Source organism: Pogona vitticeps, chromosome 4 (genome assembly GCF_051106095.1).
Source record: "Pogona vitticeps strain Pit_001003342236 chromosome 4, PviZW2.1, whole genome shotgun sequence".
Classification (NCBI taxonomy): Eukaryota; Metazoa; Chordata; class Lepidosauria; order Squamata; family Agamidae; genus Pogona; species Pogona vitticeps.
This window is the reverse complement of record NC_135786.1, coordinates 214,464,395-214,489,593: the sequence shown is the minus strand read 5'-3', so window position 1 is coordinate 214,489,593 and position 25,199 is coordinate 214,464,395. Positions and strand designations below refer to the sequence as shown.

Genomic DNA, 25,199 nt, shown 5'->3' with positions numbered 1-25,199 from the left:
AATCCGTTCCACAGAAATCGCTGTTTAGTGAAATAATCGTCATGCGAAAAGCGTTTCCCCATTGGAATGCATTGAAACCCATTTAATGTGTAGTCGTGGTCCAGCAAAGATCGCCCATAGCACTGATCAGCTGTTAAAATGGCTGTCCTGTGTAGCATGGGTCCTGAAAGCACAGGGAAGCCATTTTGCGGAGCCGCTGATTAGCTGTAGAAATCGTCTTCTTGCGAACAAATGGTCCTTGAAACACAGATCAAATCATCATCCAGCGAAAATCCCCCACTGGAATCAATGTTTTGTGAATCACTATAGCAATCGCAAAACCTCATCGTCATGCGGATTCATCATTTTAGGAGGTCGTTGTCTAGCGAGGTACCACTGTAGGGTGGATGGGACATCACTTGAAAGCCTAAGGTCATCAGTTTTTCCATTGTTTCACCTGCAGTTTGTGATGAGGCGTTGTCATGTAACAGGATGACACCTTTGGAGAGCTTTCCTCGACATTTTTCTTTGATGTTTTGCCTCAACTTCATCAATAAAGCACAGTAATATTTTGCATTGATGGTTGAATCCTATTGGAGGTAGTCCACCAGCTGAACTTCCTTCTTATTCCCAAAAACTGTTGCCATTTGCTTCTGCACCGACCTTTGCACTCAGAACTTCTTTGGCCTGGGGGAACCACTGTGCCTCCATTCCTTAGACTGTTCCTTTGTCTCAGGATCATAACAGTAGATACATCTTTCATCACCATTTACCAGTTTGCCCAGGAAATCTGACTCATTTCTTGCAAAAAGTTCCAAAACAGCCACCGATGACTCCACACGTTTCCTCTTTTCTTCGGTTGTCAAAAGTTTGGGGATCCACTGTGCTGCCAGCTTTCTCATTTCCAAGTCATTGTGGATAATGGCATCAACTCTCTCACGTGATATTCTCAAATATATAGCAATACTTTTGGCTGATATTCGGCAGTCCTCCATGATCATGTCATGGATGGCTTTCACATTTGCAGTAACAGAGACAGAAACAGGCTTTCCACTGGGTTTTTCACTTTCAACACCAAAATGGCCAGTTTTAAAATTGACAACCCAATGTTTAAATGTTGCATATGAAGGGCCACTGTCACCCATAGTTTGTGACATTTCATCATGGATCTGCTTTGCACCTTTCCCTTGGAGAAATAGGAACTTGATTATGGTCCTATGGTTTTCCACATTGAACTTTTCTGGAGTTGTTAGCATGTTCACTTTAGACCTGAACACGAAAGATAAGTTAAAATCATAGGTAGTTGATTTTTGCACCATTGAATACAGACAAATTGGCCAATACACCCGGCAATTTATAGCTTCGTAGCTCAATTTTTTTCTGGAAAAGGCTCAGTACTTATCAGTGCCCCCTCATATTGTCAGTCCTATTCAAAAATACCATATTTACTTTTAAAAATATTGTTTTACTTTTTAAAGAGGATAAACATAATACAGTGTGTAGCTGCAGATGTTGTTTGCCGTCCAGCAAGCGATGATAACTTCGAAGTAATAGAAATAACTGTGTATTTTTGTAATTATTTTGCTCAATAACAAAATTGTAATTCTGTTGCATTATGATTGTTCTTAAAAAGGAGAGAGTTCTTCTTTTTGCAATGCAAGTGTAACTTATTAGTTACTTTTGGATTATAGTTACACTTTTTGTAACTATATATGCAGTCCTGGATTTATTGAACAGGCTAAGTAAGCTACAGCTTGGAGCCTCTAAATAGAAAAAAATACTTTAAAAAAAGCAAATAAGAATTTAAAATGTTTCCATTCTTTATTTATTTAAAACTAAGTAGGGAAAATAGCATCTAAGGAAGACATTATTTCATTTTAGGAGATTAAAATATCCCTAGTGCTTATAGAGTTTTTTGTGATATTGTGCTTATAAATTTGTTCAGAAGTTATTACAATTTGTATAAAAAACTCACTCGTCTACCAAAAGCTGTCTATAAGATACCAAACAATACTGTCAACAGGTGACAAGAGTTTTTTTCTCATCTATGTAGCAGTATATACAAATATGAAACTTTCATTGTCATTTCTGTAAGAACAACAGACCTGTTGTGTAGCTAAGCCAGTGTAGCGGAAATGATGTTACCAGCAATGGCAGATTTTCAGTAATTAAGGTGTCCGTGGATCAGTTTCAGATCGTGCACAACATGCGCACAATGAAACAAGAGCATGCATACCCAAAACAAAACAGCGACAGTTTATTTACAAGCAGTCCGCAGCTGCCAGTGACATTATTCCCAGTTTGTCTTAATTTGTGCCTTATTACAGTGGACCCTTGACTTACAGACGGCTTGACTTACAGACTTTTTGAGTTACAGACTTCTCTGGCCGCAAAATTTAGGTTTGACTTGCAGACTGAGATTTGACTTGCAGACCAGAAAAAAACCAAAATGGAACAAAAACGGCCTGTTACGGGATTAATCGGTTTTCAATGCACTGTAGGTCAATGGAGACTTGACTTACAGACTTTTTGACTTGAGAACCGCCTTCCAATACGGATTAAGTTCTCAAGTCAAGACCCCACTGTGAAAGACAAATGGTGCTGCTGCTCCATACTCTGTGTGCTACCAAAGGAACAGTGAGTTCGATGGGATAGTTTGCACCACAAACCAATAGGTTTTAACATTAGCATCTTAAAAACAATTAAAAGTGTTACTTTAGTTAAGAGAACTAGGTCAATAAAGAATTGCTTTAAAATGTGTAAATATACTAGTAAAAAGGTTCCCCTTGACAGTTTCGTCCAGTCGTGTCCGACTTTAGGCGCTGGTGCTCATCTCTGTTTCCAACCCATAGAGCTAGCATTTGTCCTCAGACAATCCTCTGTGGTCACGTGGCCAGCGTGACTAGACATGGAACGCCGTTTACCTTCTGACCGAGGTGGTACCTATCTATCTACTCGCAATTTTGCATTTCTGCATGTTTTCGAACTGCTAGGTTGGCGGGAGCTGGGACAAGCGACGGGGGCTCACTCCGTCGCGTGGATTCGATCTTATGACTGCTGGTCTTCTGACCTTGCAGCACAGAGGCTTCAGCGGTTTAACCCACAGCGCCACCACGTCCCCTAAATATGCTAGTAGCTAACAGCTTTGGGGGCCCTTGCAAATGTAATTACTTATTCTTAAATTCTAACTTATCAAGCTTCTGTCTGTGGTGTGTGAAATCACACTTCATTTGCCTGATTTTCGGCTTAGAATATGTGTTGCAGTTTTTGCTTTGGCTTTCATATATCATTTAAGAATCTCAATGTGACTGAAGGAGCAGTTTTAATACAATTACTAATTTTCTCTTTATTGCTTAGGAAAAGAAATCTGAATGTATTGTTTGAAAAAAATAAACTTTTCCTAATTGCTAATGAGTATTAAGAACGGATTTAATTTAGAGGGACTTGTATTAAGGGCCTCATTGGGCCTGATTGATTCAATTGTTCAAACTGCATTCTATCCATTCAGTGAAGTGTTTCTCCCTATCTCCTGGATAAAATAACTAGGAAAAATAGAAAAGGCAAGCATATTATGCATTTCTACCAATTAAAAGATTCTTGCCTTTGCTTACTTTCATCCAAATAGATCTTGTATCCCAATTGTTTAGCATTGGACATTGAACATACAGTGGTGCCTCGCTTAATGGGCGCCCCGTTTAACGACGAATCCGCATACCGATACGGATTTTGCGATTGAAAAAGCGATCGCATTACGATGTTACAATGTTGTGATCGCAAAGCGATTTTTCCCCATAGGCATCATTTTCCCCCAGCTGACCGGCGGGGGCATCAGAAGGACTGCAGGGGAGGGCTCCCCTGCGGTTCTTCTCAAGCTCCCACCAGTCAGCTGGGGGAAAATGCAGGTGGGAGCTTGAGAAGGACCGCAGAGGAGCCCTCTTCTTCCGAGGAGGAGGAGGCGGCTCATCCGAAGGCCAGCGGCGAGCGGCGCTTCGGCCGGCTCGCTCCTCCCGGGCCGTGGAGGGGGAAGGGGAAGAGAAAGAGCCCTGGCGCGGCCAGGCGCCTGGTTCTGCCTCCCCCTTCACCTCCTCCTCCTCTTCTTTAAGCCAGCAGCCGGCCGGCTTGTTCCTTCCTGGGCCGTGGAGGGGGAAGGGGGAAGAGAAAGGGCCCTGGCGTGGCCGGGCGCCTGGCTGCGCCTCCCCCTTCACCTCCTCCTCTTCTTCTTCAAGCCGGCAGCCGGCCGGCTTGTTCCTCCCAGGGTGGGGGCGGCGGCAGGGGAAGGGAAAGGGCCGGGCACCTGGCTCCCCGTCTTCCGCTTCACCTCCTCCTCTTCCTCCTCTTCCTCCGGAGGCTACTTCTGAAATGGCCAGCTGGGGGGAAATGCCAGCTGATCGGCGGTTCCAAAATGGCTGCCCGCTGTTTTCTGGACGGATTCCTCGCTTACCGAGGCGGCGAAAATGGCCGCCCCATGGAGGATCCTCGCTGAACTGTGAGTTTTGCCCCATAGGAACGAATTAAACAGGGTTTAATTCGTTCCTATGGGGGTTTTCTTTCCGTTTAGTGATGGTTTCGTATAGCGACGTTAATCCTGGAACGGATTAACGTCGCTATGCGGGGCACCACTGTATATAACATGGATCCCCATTACAGTCATTTAAGTCACATTGTTGTTACCTTCAAAAAAATTTTTAAAAAGGCATCTGTAAATACAGTCCAAGGTTTCCTCTAAGATATGTGCCTGCACACATGTGAGGCCGCCCCGTGCGTACAGGGTAACTTCTCCTCCACACACCCGCAGCAGTAGTTTTCAGTCCCTTTGCTTCCAGTTGCAACAGAAGCCCGCCCAGGGGTGGCAACATACGCACAAGGGGCAGAGTCCTGCCCATCAGGGCTGAAAATTAGAGGGAATTTTGGTGCATTCATAATTCTTTAATATGCTTCTACAATAGCAATTAGGTTAAATCATAGTAAGTGCTCTAAAATTATTGCATGGCTAATGTTTAATTGACTTACAACATTTAAACGTGACAACCAATTGTGTAATAGAATAATGGATTTGACTTCTTTGAACCAACTATTGTTTTCCTAAATTCAGATACAATAGAATGTTCCTGGTTAGTTTTAAAAAGCAAAATTAGAATCCTCTGAATTTATGGATTAGAAGCACCTGACCCTGAGGTTTGTACACATAGCATTAATATGTAGTTTAGCATTTTGTCCCAGAACTCTGTGGTGCAAGAAGCTAAAAGAAGGGATTGGGAATGAGAATCGGGTAAGTGCTACCCAGCAAGCTGTTACTTGGATTTTGGAGGATTCACACATCACCAACTATTAATGATAGGTGTATGTCAGAATAATTTGAAAAAAAGTAATTTATGATCAATCATTCTGTAATATTTCTTCTTATTCATTTCCTGACTTATTTAAAGACCAGGACAGAGTTCAGAAATGTTTGTTCTATTGCCAAAAGAAGGCCTTTGAGAAAAGTCAAACTGACTGGTTTTTGCAATCTGTTTATTCTATTTCAAGAAACAGTAGGATTGTGAAGGCTGGTAGCAGCCTTCTTCTACAGCTGGTTAGTTGCATAAGAGATGAACAGTCTGAGAACTATCATGAATAAAAGAAAATGGTGAGAATAGTGAGATGAAGCAGCATAGTTATATTTGTCCTTGTTGCCTTGGTAACTAATTATTCATATTACCATAGCTTGTGTCCATAACTCAGTAACCTTCTAAGTTAAGGGGACGTCTGAAGTGTTTGTGACTACACCAAAGATGTGAAGAGTTTTTTTCTCCATAGCGGATGGATGATGGATATACATCTGTGTTTCCCAGAGTAGTGAAATTATGTGCTGAAGTAGTGTATTGGCTTCATTTTTTGCCACTGTAGAACTTTTCAACATGTGGGTGAAAGGGATACAGTTTGACAGATATAGCAGAGGATTGGGTGTACTGAAACATCTGCCCATTCCCATTTTGCCACTCTGCAGTGGCAGACGTGGCATGGGCAGTGATCTCAGGTATTACTCTCATGAGTGCCAAAACAGAGTCAGGAGAGATTGCCTACAATGAAGCTCCTCACCCCATCCCAAAAGCCTTTATAAAACTGTTGGTCTGTTGGCAGCTATTGCCACAGGTAGCCTTTCCCCCTCCTATCCTTTTTAATATAAATTTCCTCTCTTCAACCAATGTTGTATCCCCATCCTCCTCTCAGATAGCTTGAGACACTTGATCTCCCCACACATCTTCTCTCAGCCCCATGTGAAGTTTGCCTGGAATCACTAAAGTCTCTAAAATCTGGTAAGCCCCAAAATGGTGAGTAAAAGAAAGCCTGGTAGAAAATGAAAAGCTATCCTCAGGGTATGCCCCCAGCGTTGCAAGAGTATATCTGTTATTTTTACTACAACTGGTATTTGAAGGTGTTCGGCTCTTCTAATTCACATGTTAAAGTAAATTCTTACTTGTCTCATCTTCATACTTGAGGATGAGGAGCTGTAACATTTCTCTCCTCTGCGTTGAAGAATATACTGATGCTCCACTGGGGGTCTTGCATCATCAAAATTGATCATTTGTGTAAAAGAACTGCCACTTATTTGAATAAAGTGATTAATTTTGCCCGGTTTGTGTGATGGTGTGAATTGTCCAAAACTAGTTTGGAGCTGCTTGTTTTAAGAACTGGAAAGCTTTTTTGTTTTTGTTTTGGTTTTTTGTTTTGTTTTGTTTTGTTTTATTTTTGCATCTTTCTTAACAAATTAGACAGACAACTTACAATTACTGAGTGTTAATGATGCTGAAATATAGGTGAGTGTGGGAAATTTTTAAGAGGCTAAAGCATTTACAGATGATATTAGAAAAGGGGATGGTGGGAAGGTTGATGTGGGGGAGTGACAGATAATGTAAGCAGCTGCTTCTCTCTGCAGTGCCTTTAAAACATAATGGTGCTCTCTTTTACACTGTTTCCAGCAGCTGCTATGGCAACAGTCCTCTGATGATCTTAAACAGGTTGGTTAGTATAAAACTAGTGGAGAAAGCTGTGGGTAGTTCTAAAAATCTGACCTGTTTTCTGTGATTTAAAGAGCTGTTGCCATAGGAACAGGAGCAGAAGAGAACAGAGTGCTAGTTCTAAGTTTTCACTGGCTCGGCAGATTAAGAACTGCCATCTTAATTGACATGACAAATTCATATGTTGTTTTGTCCTGTTTTCATAGGGATATATCAGCTATTTATCTGTTACATCTATTTGTCTTTTTTATCTACCTATCTATCCTTACAGGCTTGTCCCCTGCAAAATTTGGAGGGAGGGATATCAGCCACTAATTAGATGTGGGAAATTATGTAGGGATAGGTTTATCTTTTTTTAATTGAAGTATTCAGCTGAGTTATTAAAATAACAAAAAACAAAACCATTCACTGTATTGAAAGTGCCAGCTTGGCTGCCCGTCAAGTAGTGTTCCTTTTGAAATTTAAGACAAAACACAAGCACAGAGAACAGTCTTTCCTCATAGGGCTTGGTTTCCAGTTCCCTGATCATTTCTGTTGCCCTCCTCTGGACTTGTTCCAGTTTGTTGGCATCTTTCTAAAAGTGTCATGTCCAGAATGGAAGATGAGTCCTAACCAGTGCCAAATAGAGGGCACTGGTTAATGAAGCCTAAAACATTGTTTGCCTTTTTCACACTGTTGGCTCATATTCAGCTTGTGATCTACAACATTTCTAAGATCCTTCTCATTTGTAGTATTACTGAGCCAAGTACTGCCCGTCTTGTAATTGTGCATTTGGGTGTTTTTCCCTAGTTGTAGAACTTTGCAGTTATCACTGTTAAATTTCGTTCTGTTGTTTTCAGCCTAGTGCGCAAGCGTATCAAGATCTTTTTGAATGTTGTTGGTGTCTTCCAAGGTATTAGCTATTCCACCCACTTCTATTATCATCCACAAATTTCCCTCCACCCCATCATCCAAGTTATTAATGAAAATGTTGACGAGAACCTGGTCCAGGATTTAGCCTTGTGGTACCCCATTTGTTGCCTCCTCCCAGTTTGAGAAGTAGCCACTGATAAGCACTCTTTGAGTACAATTCTGTAACCAACTGTGTATCTACCTGACAGTTGTTCTATCAGCTCACACCGAGTTAGTTTGGTGATCCAAATGTCATGAGGCACTTTGTGAAGTTCTTTGCTTAGAGTGGGATCTTTCTTCCATGCTTGCGTGCATAAACACTCTGACAGCAGAAGTGGGCAAAGTACAGCCTTCTAGATGTTTTTGGATTATAGTTCCCACCATTCCTCATTATTGTCTGTGCTGACTAGGGCTGATGGGCATTGCAGTCCAACAACATCTGGAGGGCCACACACTTTGCCCTCCTCTGCCCTTCAGCTATTTTGAATGAGCTTGCTTAAGATTCACTAGAAGGTTCCAAATCCAGATTGCAAGGAAGCATTTGAGCTTTAATTGTAGTGTTGCTAGGAAATATTTGATAATTGTGGCCAGTTCAGAATACTTAAAAGCTTACCTCTGAGGCATGACCTGTTTGTGAAATGGGTCTGTTATAGCTCATCATCCATCTCTTAGTCATTGATTTTGAAGGCCCAAAGTGGTTGAGACTGAATAAAATAGTTGTGTATAAAGCCCGTGAATGGTGAGCCATTTCTCGTAAGGTCAAGGTGGCAGATTTTTAGTCATAAGAGAAGCTGTTTTACATGAGGCTGTGTTCATGTAGATCAGTGGTTCTTAACCTTGGGTTATTCAAGTGTTTTTGGACTGCAACTCCCAGAAGCCTTCATCACCAGCTGTGCTGGCTGGGGTTTCTGGGAACTGCAGTTCAAATACACCTGAGTAACCCAAGGTTAAGAACCACTGATGTAGACCATGGGCTTGCGTCTGCAAAAGCTGAGCAGGGGCAGGATAGGACATTTTGGGACTCTCTCATTCATAGAATCGCCATGAGTCGGAGGTGACTTGACGGGATATAGCAACAGTGTTCATGTTACACTGCATTTAAATATGCAATATTCCTTCTTTCTTTCTATTGGATTTGCAGTAGTGAATGTCACTCCTTGTCTAACAGCTTTTTAAGGGGTGATACTTAGAAATTAATATACATAGTTTAAAGTATGAAATACAGTTTAGTGTAAGCTAAGGTGTACAAAGCATAGTTTAGTATGAACTGCAAAAAACATATAATCTTAAATATTAAAGGATATTTAACAACTGTTTGTGCTGATAAATTGAAAAATGCAGCAATCTTAAATTAAGGGAATTGGAGTAAATAGAGTGGGAAGGGAATATATTTCATCCTTTACCAAAAAGTGTCCTATGTTTTGTTGGTTGATAGCCACAGCTCAGAAATACTTTAAGATCAATTCAGAGTCAGTCTATGATTTTGAAGACGGTAAGATAATTAAACTATGTGGCCGTAATTGGATATCATCCATGTTTTAAGCTGCTTTTGAGATAAATAATTTTTTTTTAAAAAAAGAACAGGCTACATGATTGTGGAAACAATAGAAAAAGTGGTACCTCACTAGACAATGTTAATCTGTTCCATTGAAATTGCTGTCTTGTGAAAACATCGTCTAGCAAAAAGCATTTCCCCATTGGAATGCATTGAAACCCGTTTAATGCGTTCCAATGGGGAAAAATAGTTGATGTTTTGTGAAGATCGCCCATAGGAAAGCCGCTTTGTTAACCGCCAATCAGCTGTTTAAATCACTGTCTTGCGAAGCATCAGTCCCGAAACACCCATTTTGCGAGCGCAGAGGGAGCTGCCAAACTCGTCTTGCAAAAAACACTGCTAAAAAAATACCCGTCTTGCGAAGCATGGACCAAATTATTGTTTTGCAAAATTCCCCCCATAGGAAAACCCGTTTTGCAAATTGCTATAGCGAACGCAAAAAGTCAACGTATGGTGAAAAAACCGTTTTGTGGGGTAAACATCTAGCGGGGCACCACTGTACAAGAACTTGATGCACAGCATTGAAGAAGATGCTTTATCATCAAAAGCTCACTCTTTTGGGTTTGGTTTTTTGTTTTGTTTTATATTCTTAATGGTCGATTACAGGTATCACCTGTTCCTATTGTTGTATTGATTTTAAAAAGTCATCTTCACTACTATTTTAACTTGGATAAACTTAATTCAGTATCCCCCTCGGTTGTTTTTTTAAAATGAAGAGTTTACTAAAGCAAATAGGTATGGTTCCAAAATGGTGAGCCATACTTTTTTTTCTTCTTCAGTATCTGTTTGTAAATATCCTATATTAGTCTGATCACATATGTATTCGGAAACTATTTTCTGTCTAATTGTTTGCCACTGTGGCAGGTTATTTGTATTGGTAGACAAAGTGAGATGAGGAACTCTTAAGCAGTTAAGACAGTCTGTTTCATTTTCCCTTTGTTGGTTGTCACCACATGATATAAAAAAGAAAGGGCAATAAATATTTTTGGTACATGGTACAAAAACTCAGTTTGCCTGCACAAGTCTTAGCTGTGATAGTAATCAGCTATAGCTTTCCCGTATCTTCCTGGATTCCACAAAAATGTGTAGGTAAGCAGCTTTTCTGTTAAAATACTTAAGAACAAACATTTAAAATTTATTATTCTGAAAAGTTAGCGGTGTTGTAAGAACAAAACTTCTTCATGCAGATACTTTTACTGTTGCCAGGAGCTTTCTCGACTATTTGAATTCAGTTTCACATAAGCAGCCAAAGGCACCTAGACTTGGTTTTTGTTTGAGATATTTAAAGGAAGGACTTTGTGGAAATCTGTTTTACTTTCAATCTGTATAAATTGATGTAAACTGCAGTGCTGTGAGAAGATTTGCATAGTGCATTCCACTATAATTGATATCACGTTTTAATGTGTGTTATGCATGTGTGTGTAAGAGAGAGGATATTGAAGCAACTCATCTAGTACTAAATGTTCAGGGAGGGAGTATTTTTGTAGAAACTGTGAATACTTTGAAAATGTGGTTGGAAGCTCAACCTACATGTGGGCAGAAACCTGTAAAAATAATTTGGGCATTTTCACTTCCAGATACAAGCTTACAAGGAAAATTAACTTCCAGAGTTCAGATAATTTCCACTGACTTTGCTTAGAATTGACATTTCTGTCTATATAGACCTTGCTGTTTTATGCAGAACTTGCTATTTTAATGTTGCTGAGAATTTGCCTGATTCTAGCAGAAGAGAAAGGATAGAATCCCAAAGTTCAGCTTCTGATTTACTAGTGCAGAGAATGTTGGTCAATAGTGGTTGTCTATGGTTTCTTTTGGCTGTGTTCTGTAACCTGCTTTAGTTTTTAATTCTTGTTATCGTTACACTTTAGATACTTTGTTCAATAGTTATTTTAACATTTTTATTATTAATGGTCTAGATTTATTCTATTTTTTTAAAGTAACATTGTATTCCTTAATACTATAAAGGTACTTCTGCAGATCCATTTCCCAACACAGCTGCTAGCGGATTTATTTTACAGGTGAGGTACTTGAGCAAAATAACTTTGTTACTGTTTCTGTGCAATACACTGTGGAAAACCTGCTTAACCAAATAAAAAGATAAATGTTCATCTCCAATTAGATCTTTGGCATCAAAACTTTTTGTGGCAATATGTAAGTGGTATTTGATTTGTAATTGAGGTATAGATGTCTACAAAACACTTCAAAGAAACATGGTGAATTTGTATCTGCTTACTAGAGTGGTCTATTGATCAGATAGGCGGGATATAAATAAAATAAATAAAATAATAAATAAATACAGTACTCATAGGCAAATAAATGCTAATCATTGTGCTAATTAGCACTGAATAAGGAGTTAAGATATTTAATGAATTCTTCAGGCTTAAAAAATTATATGCTAAATTGAGCTACCTTTTTTCTTCAGTTGGAAAATTATTGAAAATTGAATGTTGTGTAGATTTAAAATGCATACATATTTGCATTCACATTTAACAGGATGAATGCTGGTGTAACAAATTCCACTAGGAACTGATTCTGCTTTCTACTCAAGATTAAGGTGGCTTACTAATAAACCATTGGCTAAATCCTGCTTTTCAGGATGTATTAAGTGATCCCTCTGATGGTTTTAAATTATCTAATGAAAACACAGTTTTGACAACATGATACCTCCTGTGCTGGTATATGTAATGTGTTTAAGTTGCAGGTACTTTTCCAAAGGTTCCTGATACTCGGTTTTCTGAGTGGTAATTGCCTACTATTAGTGTTGTGTAACCAGTTGCCAAAAATATCCTGTTCAAACTTTCCAAGCTATTTCAAATGGAAGCTAATCAAGTGCAATTTTCGAAATTTATTAAAATATCAATGGCATTTCCTTTTTCTGTCACATTTAAATATATGGTATTATGTAAGCATTTTGTTGTGTTTTATTAATTCATTTCAGTTTTAAAAGATGCTTTAAACAGCTGTGGAATCATAGGTGGTTCAAATTGTGTCTTAATCTGATTGTACGTGAAGAGAAATGATGGATACATTGTCAGCTCTAATAATGATATGTGAAACAGATCTCGATCCCCCAAAGACTGAAGGGAGATACATCCACCCACCCATCTGCATGCAGATGTACAGAATTATGTATGCACATACAATAGTTTTTTAAAAAAAGAAAAATCAGCCTTTTTTAAAAGAATGCCAGACATTTCTGCATGGTAAACTGATAGCATTTCTAGAGGTGATCAGAGACTAGCAGCATCCATCTGCAATTATCTTTCTTTGAACCTGTTACCTTTTTTCCAGTTCTCATCATTAAGGTAATGAATTTGTGCACATTTAGAAAGCTTGCATCTTAGCAGCTTTATGGAGTAGAAATTATGTTTATGTAACTCAGAAACGCATGTGATAGTACTATATATTACTGACAGGTTTTGTATATGTAAATGTGTATATATACCAAGATCTAGAAAGCTACTTCAGCCATGATCAAGGAGATATTTGGCCAGTGGGACTTTTTCTTGTGTAGAGGACACAAGAATTGCCCCCCCCCAAAAAAACTCTGTTAATGACCCTTTACTCCACAAGCGGGTTGCCTTTGGGCAAATCAAGTACATGGGACCCACTTGGCATAAAAACGCAGGTAGCTATCCAATGGTGCACAGAGGCCTCCTCAAATATTGGGGACTCTTGTTACTCTTCCCCCTTGTACTCCTGCACTCTCATATCCCTACACCCTCTGTCCTTCCAGAAAGCAAAAAGTGTGCTGCTTATATACCGCCCCATAGCACTTCAAGCACTCTCTGGGCGGTTTACAAGTTAATCATGCAGGCTACACATTGCCCCCCCCCAGCGAGCTGGGTACTCATTTTACCAACCTTGGAAGCATAGAAAGCTGAGTCAACCTTCAGCCGGCTACCTGAGATTGAACCCCAGGTCGTGAGCACAGTTTTGGCTGCAGTACAGCCGTCTAACCACTGCGCCAAGAGGTCTAGGGACTCGCTTGGGCTAGACTTGATTGAATCTTAGATTGGATCTTAGATTGGATCTTAGATCCAATCAGGCCTGAACTTTTCTCTGGAGGCAAAAACTGTCATACTTTGGCAAATCATGAAAAAGCAAGACTTGCTGGAAAAGACAATAATGCTACGCAGCAGGAAAAGAGGAAGATCAAATATGAGGTGAATTGGCTCAACAATGATCACAGCCTTGAGTTTGTAAGAGCTGAACAATGTTGTTGAGAACAGGACATTTTAGAGGCCATTCATTTATCAGATTGTCATAAATTGGAGATTACTTGATGGCGCATAACCACAATGACAATATCTGTTCCACCGACAAACAGATATAATTAGATACAATCGCTAAGATCCTGTCTTACTGTTTGTTCTTTATGCAGCTTGATTTATTGCTTTAGAGAAAAGAGAATAATAGTAATGTATACAATGGAGAGGGAAGTTCTGAAGAAAAAAACCAGTTTTGCTATGCCAGTAGATGAAAATCCTGCAAAATTATTGTTTCATTTAAAAGTAAGGTGTACTAAGGTATGTAGGGAAATTATATTGCAGAACATATAGGAAATACTTTGCAGAAACCGGGAAGCTGTTGTGGGTTTGGAATGGGCAGAAGCATCTTCTGCTGGTTGATCACAGAACTCCCCCAGTAGTGCTAAGTAACTTCCAACTGGAGGGGGGGGGAAGGTTTGTGTTTAGTGCAGCCTAACCTAGCTTAATGTCAGCTCATCTAATCTTTTAATCCTCAACCATCTTTGCTAGTTAGGATTGTGTGCTTGGCCTCAAATAACAAATGATCATGTGATGCTTTATTCCTGTGTAAGATTTCATGGTTCATATGCTTTCCTATATATGTAAGCACAGAGGCACATACAAAAAGGTTGTCTAAGAGGAAGCCTAGTTAAAAATTTGTGCCTAACATTGATGCAAATCTGAAAGCGCCTAGGCAGTATAAAGGGAACGAGAAAGCTGAGTTTACAATTATCCTGAAATGCTTATGCTATTATATCATTGCCATTATTAACCAACCTTTGTTTGCATCATTGGCCACAAAACGGGCACCATGTGGCTTGTGAGAATCAGATGTTTATGTGATTTCTGCAAGCCACATGGCATTCAAGTCCCCCCCCCCATGGAAACATAACCTGAGTTGTTTATAAATTGGTTATGTTAATGCTTCACTAACTGAAATCCTGAGAGCACAATAGCATGTGAACAGCAATAGTTCCAAGAGCTCTCTGGATAGTAAGCCTCTCTCCAGCTGCTCTTCGGAAATGTTTTATATTGGCAGCTGCTGGTGATGCTTGGAACAGCAAGATTCATGAGCTGCCTTGAAACTGTCTCTTGTAATTTAGTCTGAATGTTAGACTTGTAGCTCAAATACATGGAGTCTAACATAATATGCGTGCGTATGTGCATACACACACACACACACACACACACACATACACACACACACACACACACACACACACACAAAACCAAGAAGTGCACGCTAGCATTATTGACTGCAGCACGGTAGTACAAAATACACTTGCTAGATAATTTTCCCTTCCTACTTACTTATAATTTATGTGCTTCTATCTCACTGTGTAGTTGACAAGGCTTCCTGAGTTGTGTACGTAAGGTCCACAAGAGTTATGATTATCATGAAAAACAACATGCTATTTAAAGATTTTTGCTTCTCCTTTGTCTGCTCACAGGGTGGTTGGTTCTAATGGCTTTCATGAACAGAGAAAGGGCCTAATCCAGTTTTTGTGAATTAGCATGTACTCAATAAGCAGTTGCCTTTGCATAAGAGATGGTGACCAGCATAACACATTGGTATGGTTTCAAAGGAATAGATAGGTCTTGCAGTGACTAAAATCTATTATAAGCAATTCTGTGTTCAGAGGGTATAATCCCCTAACCACCAAATGCTAGGCAATAAACAAGGGTGGCTGTCTCCACTGTGCTCTATATGTGAGATTCAAAGATCGTCTTGATACAGTGCCATATTGACAGTGAAACAACAAAGAGTGTAATACCTTAACAATGATTTAGTTTATCGTGGCATAATTACCATATTTGCCATGAACAGATTAATTTTATGATCCTGAGTGATTTTTGTCCTACTTAGAATTTGTGAATCTTTTGTTCCAGTGAAAAACAACACAAACAAATATGGGCCAGAATTGTATTGTTTGCATAATGTTTGCATAATTTGTGGTTAATTGTGGCTAATTGCCAATGTACGGAGACATATCTCATTGCGTTCCTAGTCACATGCCCAGAGGAACAACTCAGATGTGACTTGGCACCACATTACCTGCAATTAGCCCCAGCGATTTAGACCAGCCTTACACCTAACTTGCCTAACACCAGTTTTTGTGGATTCTAACTGTGTACTCAAATTGTCTTTTCTGCCCTTTCTGTTGGTTCCTGGTAAATAAATATCTAAATTTTGTGTGTGTTATAAAATATTTAACTTTCCTCAAGCCTTAAAGAAATGGTAATTTGTTGAGTTCTCTTTTAAAAGGCTCTGCTATAACAGCAGCATCCTTTATAGGAGTGGCATGGCAGAGCAGGAAAGCTCTTTCCAGCATGTCAGTTTTCTTTAAAAAGGGCAAACACCTCTGCTTTAGGTCTTGTCTGGAACTCTACTGCACCATTTCTAGAAGTAGGACTGTGTCAAGATCCTCTGTGATGTGAGGAAAAAAACAAGATGGTGTCCCTTTAATACGCAGAAGCTAACTGGATTGACAGTTGAACCCTACATCAACATTGTCTGTTGCGTAGCATCCTCCACCACTTAAAGACAGCAGACTGATTTAGGTAGAAAATTTGAGAGAGATGGCCAGAGTGCTCAGAAAGAACAGCTGTGAGGCTCTAGCTGTGCTTCCTAATACTGTATCTCCCTCCTGAGGCAGTTGTCTCATTTTCCCTAATGATAGGAACAGCTTTAACTGGGAACTCTGAGCCATTCTTGTTCAGTTCTAAATAACATAACGAGCTTAGTTACAGGAGATGTGACCAACTTTATCAATAAAGAACGAAATCCAATTGGAGAAAATCTGTGAATGGAAGGGCAATTGCACCTTCAGGTTCTGATTTTGCAACCAGTGTGAGTGGGCACATGAAAGAAAGCCTACAGAAAGGGAAGGAAATGCTTCCACAATTGATCTTATGCAGTCTTGTAAGGAAATAGGATTTTTGCCAAAAATTTTTTGCAGAATTCGCTATATTGCCTACCCAGAGGTTCCCCTCTAATGTTTGGAGATTCAGAAACTTGCACTCCTTTTTCCAATTGAACAACTCTGTTCGATATCATTGCACTTTCATAGTGGTTTTCAAGAAGTGAAATTTGATTGCTGACATCACCACACAGAATAGGCCATGTCTCCAAACTTCTGAGAAAATTGTATTTCCTTTCCATTGTACTTACAGTTATTTTTTACCTACGCTGCTGTGGTTGTAGCTATCTGATAGAAGTCTTGCTGTATATGAACTAGTCCCACATGTGCCTGTTAGAACTTACAGAATTAAGATTTAGACATGACAACATGTCTCATTCTGCTGAAGTGAAATTGTGCTAGCAGATAACACTTAAGGAGCTCTCACTAATTTGCCGTGATATTTTTGAGGTATCTGTGAAAGTACAAAAAATATTGGAATTGAAGTAGTTTTTGCAGTGCTCAGTACTGCTCATGTAAACTCATCTTAAGCAGTCCAACCTTATTGTTATAACACTGTATGGATTACTCTTTGCTTCCTTAACTCTGTTTACATTTTTCATAGTCTAGGTCCAAAACTTCCAGCAGGAATCTGTTTTATTTGCTTTTGGATAAAGCTGTGTACATTGCTGACATTACTGTTTGTTGTTCGTGCATTAAGCCAGTAAAGTTTCATTTCCAAAATAATTTGGGTTACCTCCTTTAAGTTTTAATGTCTCTTAGGAGGATATGATTTCCCACAATGTGGAAACCTACTTGTGAGCATGTGTATTAGGGTAATGATTGCCAGTGTTCTTTTTCTACTCCTAAATGTACACTAGGGTTAACAAACCACTCACTTTATAACATTTTGCAGTGTCTTTAGTATGAGCTTAATATTTACGTATAAAGCTATTGGATTCTAAGGATTTGAATTAATAATGAAGAGACGTTTGCAGTTTCAAGAACTCTATGCAGATGTTTCTTAAATGTGTTAAAGATGTACAAATGTATAAGGAAAATTGGTCTTGCATGTCTTGGCAGTTTGTTAAAACCTGCGAACTTTTAAAGCTAACTGGTGTTTTGATAGATTACGCTCAAGGTCGCCTTTTTGTTTAAATGATGTTTTGTTTGCTGTAATTAAACCATGCCAGGTGTATTGGAAACAGAAGTTTGGCTAATTCAGAGTAAATGAGACCAAAATACAAGGTCATTATTCGTCTCTAGTAAGCTTCCAAATGAACAATGCACATGGAACTATTTATAATACATTTTGCATGGTCAAGTATTGTTCTATATTGCTATCTATGGCCTTTAAATTAAATTAAACCACTCAAAGTTTTTTTAAAAATATACCTGTAAAAATAATGTCCTTATCTCATTTTCTGAATTTAAATTGAGTGACATTATGTGGCTAGCCATGCCCTAAATGACTAATAATTTCTTTAAACAACCCTACTATTTTCATACTTTCAGATAGGCTAATACCTTCCCAGGTTCAAGACAGACTTAGACTGCTCATTTCAGTTACATGAATAAACTAGATCATAGGTTCTTAACCTGTAGTCCATGGACCCCAGGTGGCTGCAATATCCTCACAGGGGGTCCGCAAAGGCTTGAATAAATGTTACGATCTTTTGCACTTAAAATAGAAAGGAAGGGAAGGAAGAACAAAACTTTAATTTCCCTTGCTCGTTTGTGTAAAGCCTGGCTTTTCTAACCTACCATCTCCATTAAAAACAAACTAAAGTAAAAATTGATTATGAAAATAACTGTTTGATAACAAATAACTGTTTCATATTTCTGCACATGGTGAAAACATTCAAGTGAGTGACGCTGAGTGGCAGAGAGTCAGCACATGACATTGCTTGCTACTGCACTGCACAGTCAGTCAGAATCCATGGGAAGAGAGAGGTGGAGTCAGTAAGTAGCAGTATGAGTGAGTGTTCATATGGACTTAGTGATTGTGTTTCTTATTTTATTTATTATTTATTTATTTATTAGATTTTTACCCCGCCCCTCTAGACAATTCTTCTTCAATTTCTGCTAATAAAGCCATTTTGTTATTGTTGGGTAAAGTGACTTCTCGATATTATTGCAATGAATTTCTTAACAGTATTTTGGCTGAGCCTCAGAATGGATCTTTGGCTGAATCTGAAATATAAAAGTACTGATGATGTTGATGAGGGTGCGTCCTGTTCAAAGCAAAATTAATTTTCTTCCAATCATCTTTAAAAGTGTTGCCGTTAGAGCAAAGAATATCTGTTGATGAGATCCTTCACGAGAAACTTTAAATAAATATTTGATGCACTTTAGGGTTTTAAATCTTGAGTTAAGTCTTGGTGGTCCACAGCAACAAAAAATATTTAAAAGGGTTCCGTGGTAAAGAAAAGGTTAAGAGCTGCTGAACTAGATAAATCAACTGAGTGCAGATTTGACCAGAAAACTCCACTGTAGCAAGTGTCCCATGTGTAATGAAGAAAGTCACTTTCCACAGTGCCTTAGAATAATAAATGATACCAAAGTTTTCTCTCAGAAGCCTTGTGTACCCTATTATACTTGAAACATGATGTGACACAGTCTTAAAATTCACCTAGCGTTTCTAGGTTAACTGTGGGTTGGGTTCATCTCCAGTAGGAACAGGTGTGTTGCAGAAAGAATCTTTGGAAGAAATTACAGGTTCTCAACCAAGCTTGGGGGGTAACAGAAAAATATAAGTGGTATACATGTTAGTGAGTCCACAATCCTAGGCTGGGATATGTATAACTGTCCAACACTTGTATTGTCTAAATTTGTATCCTTTCCAAGGATACACATTTATTGTATTTCATTTAACGCAGTTTGGGGACCTTCTTTGGCTTACAAAGGGGGTGGGAAAGAGGACAAAAACATAAAATACTTAAAATATTTTGAATGTTGTGAAATATAGATTAGAATTCACATTTCTATCTGCAGCTAATTACAACTAATTGATGAAATGCCAAGGTGCTTATTGGTTGTGCAGTCAAGGTTATGACCAGGTATGTGACTGGGGACTCACCCTAACAAATCAGCATTTATCTGCAATTAACTGTGGGAAGTTATACAAACTTTACAAGAATATCATGAGAATTCTGGTCATGCAATATCAGAAATCTATTAAACGGAAGACGATTTAAAAGTAAATTCTCGCTATTTCAAAATGTTATATTCCTATATTTGAATTAAATCTCCGAATAGAATTCAGATAGATCCTCTGCAGGTAAGAAATACATTTTCATTGTTACTGAAAAATGTTTCAGATGAAATACTTGTGAATATGAAATACTTTTTTTTTAATATGACAAAATATAACAAAAACATAAATGACCAATAGAATCACAACTCAGATATACAGTGTAACACACACACACACACACACACACACACACGCATTCTCATCAATAGGCTTCATCTTAATTTATATCATATGCCCCATTTCTTTCCAAAAATATGGTTCTTGTGTTGGGGTATAACCTTTATGTTTTGCAAATATGTATTCTATCTAAGGGCTCCAAATCCTATTAAAACTATTTTCCTTCAATAATCTTTTTGTGAAATGCTTTTAGGGAAGGGTGTACTCCTCTAGAAAAGAATTGTGTTGCACAGTGTTTTATTTGGAAGCGCTGGCCTTATTTTTTGTCTCACAAGTCAGTCAGTCTTCAACAATTTGTATGATGAAATAATTTTTTATCCAGCATTGCACAGCAAGTGTTATGTTGTGGGCAGGCATGAGACCAACATTGCTTTGCTTTTTCTTATGGAAGTAGTAGAATGTACCTGCTCCATTGTGTTTCATAGGAAAGGATTTTTAAAATTTATTTTTATTTTTTGCACTCGAGATAACCGAATAAGGTTTAGGGGACAGAACAGTAGATGGAGATCTATTTGGGGACCTCCATGGTGAACACAGGAGCCGTGCAGTTCAGCCAAGGAGTGGATCAGTACCACTTATTTCCTCCAAAGACAGGAATAGGTCTGTCATTCCTATTTATAAAGTGTTTGAATACATTGGGTGCTCCTAATAATTTATTTTTACTGCTGGAGGCCCAGTAGTAGCTTTCTAGAGGGATAAGATTACAATGCTAATTTATAGCTGCTGTGTCTCTCAAATAGACTTTTCCATTGCAAAATAAATTGGCATTTTAGGCTTTTTTTGTTTTGTTTTGGTCTTTAGGCTAGTTTGCAAAACCTATCAGTTACAACCAATAATTTGATATTTGTTACTAGAAGGTGTTGAGTAATGCTTTTTTGGTTTGTTTTTTGTTCAAGGGTCAGAAAATTCATCTCATTCAGTTTAAATGCTTAAAGTGTGTGGCTCATATAGGTACGCCAAGAAGCCGAGTGATTAGGATCAGCCCCAGTGTGCTTTTTCCCATGTTTCTGTATGAGAAATTTCAGAGTCTATACTTTGTGTACATAGTTCTTCCATAGTTGTTCTGTCCCATATCCATCTTAAATGGAAGAGGCTGAAGCAATCCATAATAGATCCTGCTACAAATTAACAATAGTATGTACAGCTCATTCAGTCCATAGTCAAATCCAAACATGGCTAAGTGTTCCCTCCTTTCTCTCCTAGATAGTTGGAAACTTGTAGGGGTAAAAGTCAGTCATAGGGCAGTCTTGAAATAAGTAGGAGGTGAAACTTACATTCCTCCTTATTTTTATTTTGCTTCTCCGTTTTCTATCTGCCCTATTATTGATGCTTTTTCATTTTAAAAATAAAGCAATCATATTGTTAGATTCTGATGTTACTTAAAAAAAAATTTACTTTGAAATGCACACATGCATTTGTGTGGCATGTAATTTCTGCTTTGGACCTCAGAGTTTTCATGTGATCATGTTCACTGCTGACATTTATCTGAACTGTAATTGTTTAGTACATGTAAACCAGCAGTATAGTGAGGTATCAAGTGTATAAGCCAAAATTCATGTTACTTCTCTCAGAGGATCAAAATCCATGATGAAAGCTTCTTGTTTCCTACAGAGTGTGTGTGTGTTTGTTTGTTTGTTTTGTATGCCATTGAGTAGGAACTGACCTAATAAGCTTTCAGAGTAATTGAGATATTTAACCAGTTCCCTCTCCCCCTGGTTTTTTTTTCTGCTGAGCAGGGATTTTGAACCCGAGTCTCCTGATTCCTGGGACTGTCACTCTATCTACTACATCACATTGGGTATACTCATGTTATATATAATAGAATTGGTGGATATTAATATTTCTTGAGCCAGTACCTTTGAGTCCTGGCTTCTCAGCAGTCATGAGAGGTAGAAAGAGCTGAAAGCAGACATTATATTATAATGGTAGGATCCTGAATCCAGCTGCAATTTTAATAGATGTATCTGTAGTACTATTAATTAATATACAGTGGTGCCTCGCTTAACGATGTTAATTGGTTCCAAAAAATTCATCGCTAAGTGAAAACATCGCTAAGCGAAATGCGGTTTCCCATTGAAATGCATTGAAAACCGGATAATCCGTTCCAATAGGAATGAACTGCCGTCCTTAAGCGAAAATTGCCATAGGAAACATCGCTAAACGAAACACGGTTCCCCAATTGAAATGCATTGAAACCTATTCATCTCAATGGGGGGAAAAAATTCAACAACAAATTAAAAAAGAGAACAAAGTCAAATTTGGTTAACAAATCATTAAGTGCACTTTATGATTTCAAACATTTTAAACAGTAAACTTTAACTTTATAACATTTAAAAAACAGCAAACATGAGGCTGTTTAAACCATCGTTAAGCGAAACAGGGGACCCAAAAATTTAATTGTTATGCAAAGCATGGTCCCAATATCGCTAAGTGAAAATCGCCCATAGGGACCATTGTTAAACGAAGCGCAAAAATGCTCCGAAACAGTCATCGCTAAGCGAATTCGTCGTTAAGCGAGGCACCACTGTAATCTTAACTGTATTCATTAATCCATGTTTTCAGCGCTCACAATTAAACATTGATACCTGAATGTATTTTAAGTAACTATGCAAGTTTATGAACTGGGGCTTGACACAAGCCATCATGAAAAATCACGAGATGCTTTACTTAGTTTTCCTGCAGTGTGATTTTTATTTGTTTGTTTAACTGGTTCTTCTTTACTTGGAATGCTTTATTCTGGTTCAAATGTGTCCAAAGGCACTTAACAGTTGAGGTTTTAAATATAAAATTTTGATTTGTGATAGTGACAGCTTTTCAGGGTTTTTTTTTAAATGTCCAAAAAAATTATCAAAGTAGAAGATTGTTTATAAATCACTATCCAGAAACTTGTCCAGAGGCTTGGAGGCTATTCCAGTCACAGGACATTTTGTGTTGCTACAGCTGTATGAACTGTAAATTTTCCCCCCAATCAAAGTGAAAACCATAATTTCTTTTTCTTTTTCTTTTTCCTTTGTCTTTTCTTTTTTGCAATTTACTAATACTGATTTAAAAGAAAAAAAATCTGAAATGTCTTCTGACAACTTTGCATTAATGCAAAATTATTTTATTTTTTAATTTGAAGAAGCATATGGATTTCTTGGGCCATTATGTGCAACTTGATAATCTGTGACCAAAGAAAGCAATAAAGGAGAGTAGGAGTGAAAGAACTGGGAAGAAATGTATCTTTTCCCAGGAGAATCTTATCCTGACCTTAGTTTTTTCCCTTCTTTCCATTCCGTTTCTATCACCTGAGATGGAAAATTGAAATATAATAAGATAAAATGAAATAAAATACTCACAATTTCATTTTAAAAAACCACTGTTACTTCTGAGAAATGCTCTGTTAGGTTAGGTTCGAAGTACATACAGATTTCCAATCCTTACTGAAGTTGGCACTCCTATCTGTTGTACATAAAGTAGCACAAATTCTCTCTCTCTCTTACACGCGCGTGCACACACACACACACACACACACACACACACACACACACACACACACACACACACACACACACACACACACACACACACACACACACACACACACACACACACACACGTTAATTTGTTTTGTTTACTGATTTTTGAGTACCAGTTAATAAATTGGGATTATATCTTAAATTTTAAGGAGGAGACATTCATGTCAGTCTTTTGCCAGACTTTAGAGGAAATATTTGATATGATTAATGCACTTGTGATTATGCCACATGAAATCAATTTTGTTCATTTTGTATTGTGCAAGCGTGACCGCTTCTTATGGCCTGTTTTGGAGAGGCTGTGCTGTTTTTCTAATCCAAGATGATATAGTCAGTATTGCCATAGATTTTCCTGGCAGCATTAATCACACTCATGTCTGCAATTTGTAAACAGAAATTAACATGTTTCGCTAACAGAATTTCATGGTGTTCAAAGGTCACAGCATCGTTTTTACAAATTTGGAAACATCTAGATCTTTACTGTTGTCAAGTTCAAAAATAAAGTCACAGATAGATTAATAGCATAGACATTAATGTACTCCACTTTAAATTTTGACTCTGTTCTTGTAGGTCTAAACTATGACATCTCTTAAATTGCAAGCCTCAGTCTATTTATTTTTATTAATATGTATTCCTCACCCCTAACTCTAACCCTAAATGCTTTTGCACTACCAAGATTCAGTGTTACTTCTCCTTTTTGCCCTTTATATGGCTTCATTTATTCCATCTCCTTATTTCATTTAAAACTATTGCAATACTCAGGGCATCACATTTACCTTGGATTTTGAAAATATTGGCCGGTATTATATAACAGATACAAGTTTTAAACAAAAACTGAAGTATTTGTTAAATACTGACGAAGTATATATGCTATTCCTAATACTGACGGGGTTTTTTTGTAGTCTGATTGTTATTTCTGGAATCTGCAACTGCTTATTATTATTGTTCTTGTTGTTGTCACTACTATTACTACTACTACTACTACTACTACTACTACTACTACTACTACTACTACTACTACTACTACTACTACTACTACTACTGCGTAGCTTACTTCTTTTATGGCAGTTCATTGAGAGGGCAGGCAAAGGGCGCCATGAGGCGGTCATATACCATCAAAATCAGGGTAGTGCTACTTACCAGACTCTTTTTGCTTGTGAAACTTTCACCTAGCAGAACCCCTTTTAAACTGCAAATAGAAGTTCTCCCTGCACTTACAATATAGTGCAAATACAGGGACATTTGCCCCTGGGCTCTGGGCTTGTATCAGCTTGTAGCCCCAGCTGGTTTTGGACTACACAGCACTCCGTTCTCTGCTGCCATCAGTAAATGTGGGCTTAGTATGTGTCCTTATATGTGAGTAAGTAACGAGGAGAAAAGAACTGAGGAAGCAGAGGAAACATCTGTTTCCCAGTACACTGGCGGTATTGTTTTTTCTATAATATGTGAGAAACACTTTCTGCTCTGCTCTTCACCTCACTGCTACAGCTAGGTAAGTGTCCTGTCAGGCTTGTGTCTTGAGACTTTTGGGGGGCTACATCAAACAAGATGAAGTAATAGTTTGACTCAGTAAGATAAATCCTTATTTGCACCCAGAATATCTTGTTTAAAAAGAAGCGTGAAGGAGTCATGGAATACTATGTAAAAATGTTAAATTAATACTTTTGGGAATGTAGTA

At 38.3% G+C, this 25,199-nt stretch overlaps 1 protein-coding gene across 2 annotated transcripts in view; it reads left to right on the top strand.

The window, feature by feature from the left end:
- Positions 1–25,199, top strand: part of STK3 (serine/threonine kinase 3) — a 165,278-nt gene that overhangs the window by 110,656 nt on the left and 29,423 nt on the right. The window contains exon 11 of one of the 2 annotated variants that reach the window (XM_072999173.2): positions 11,389–11,727. The exons of the other annotated variant lie outside the window; for it this stretch is intronic. Within the exon in view, the coding sequence (XP_072855274.1) occupies positions 11,389–11,445 (57 nt within the window). The 3' untranslated portion in view covers positions 11,446–11,727. Of the gene's footprint in view, positions 1–11,388; positions 11,728–25,199 lie in introns of those variants that run through there. 2 annotated transcript variants of the gene reach the window in all.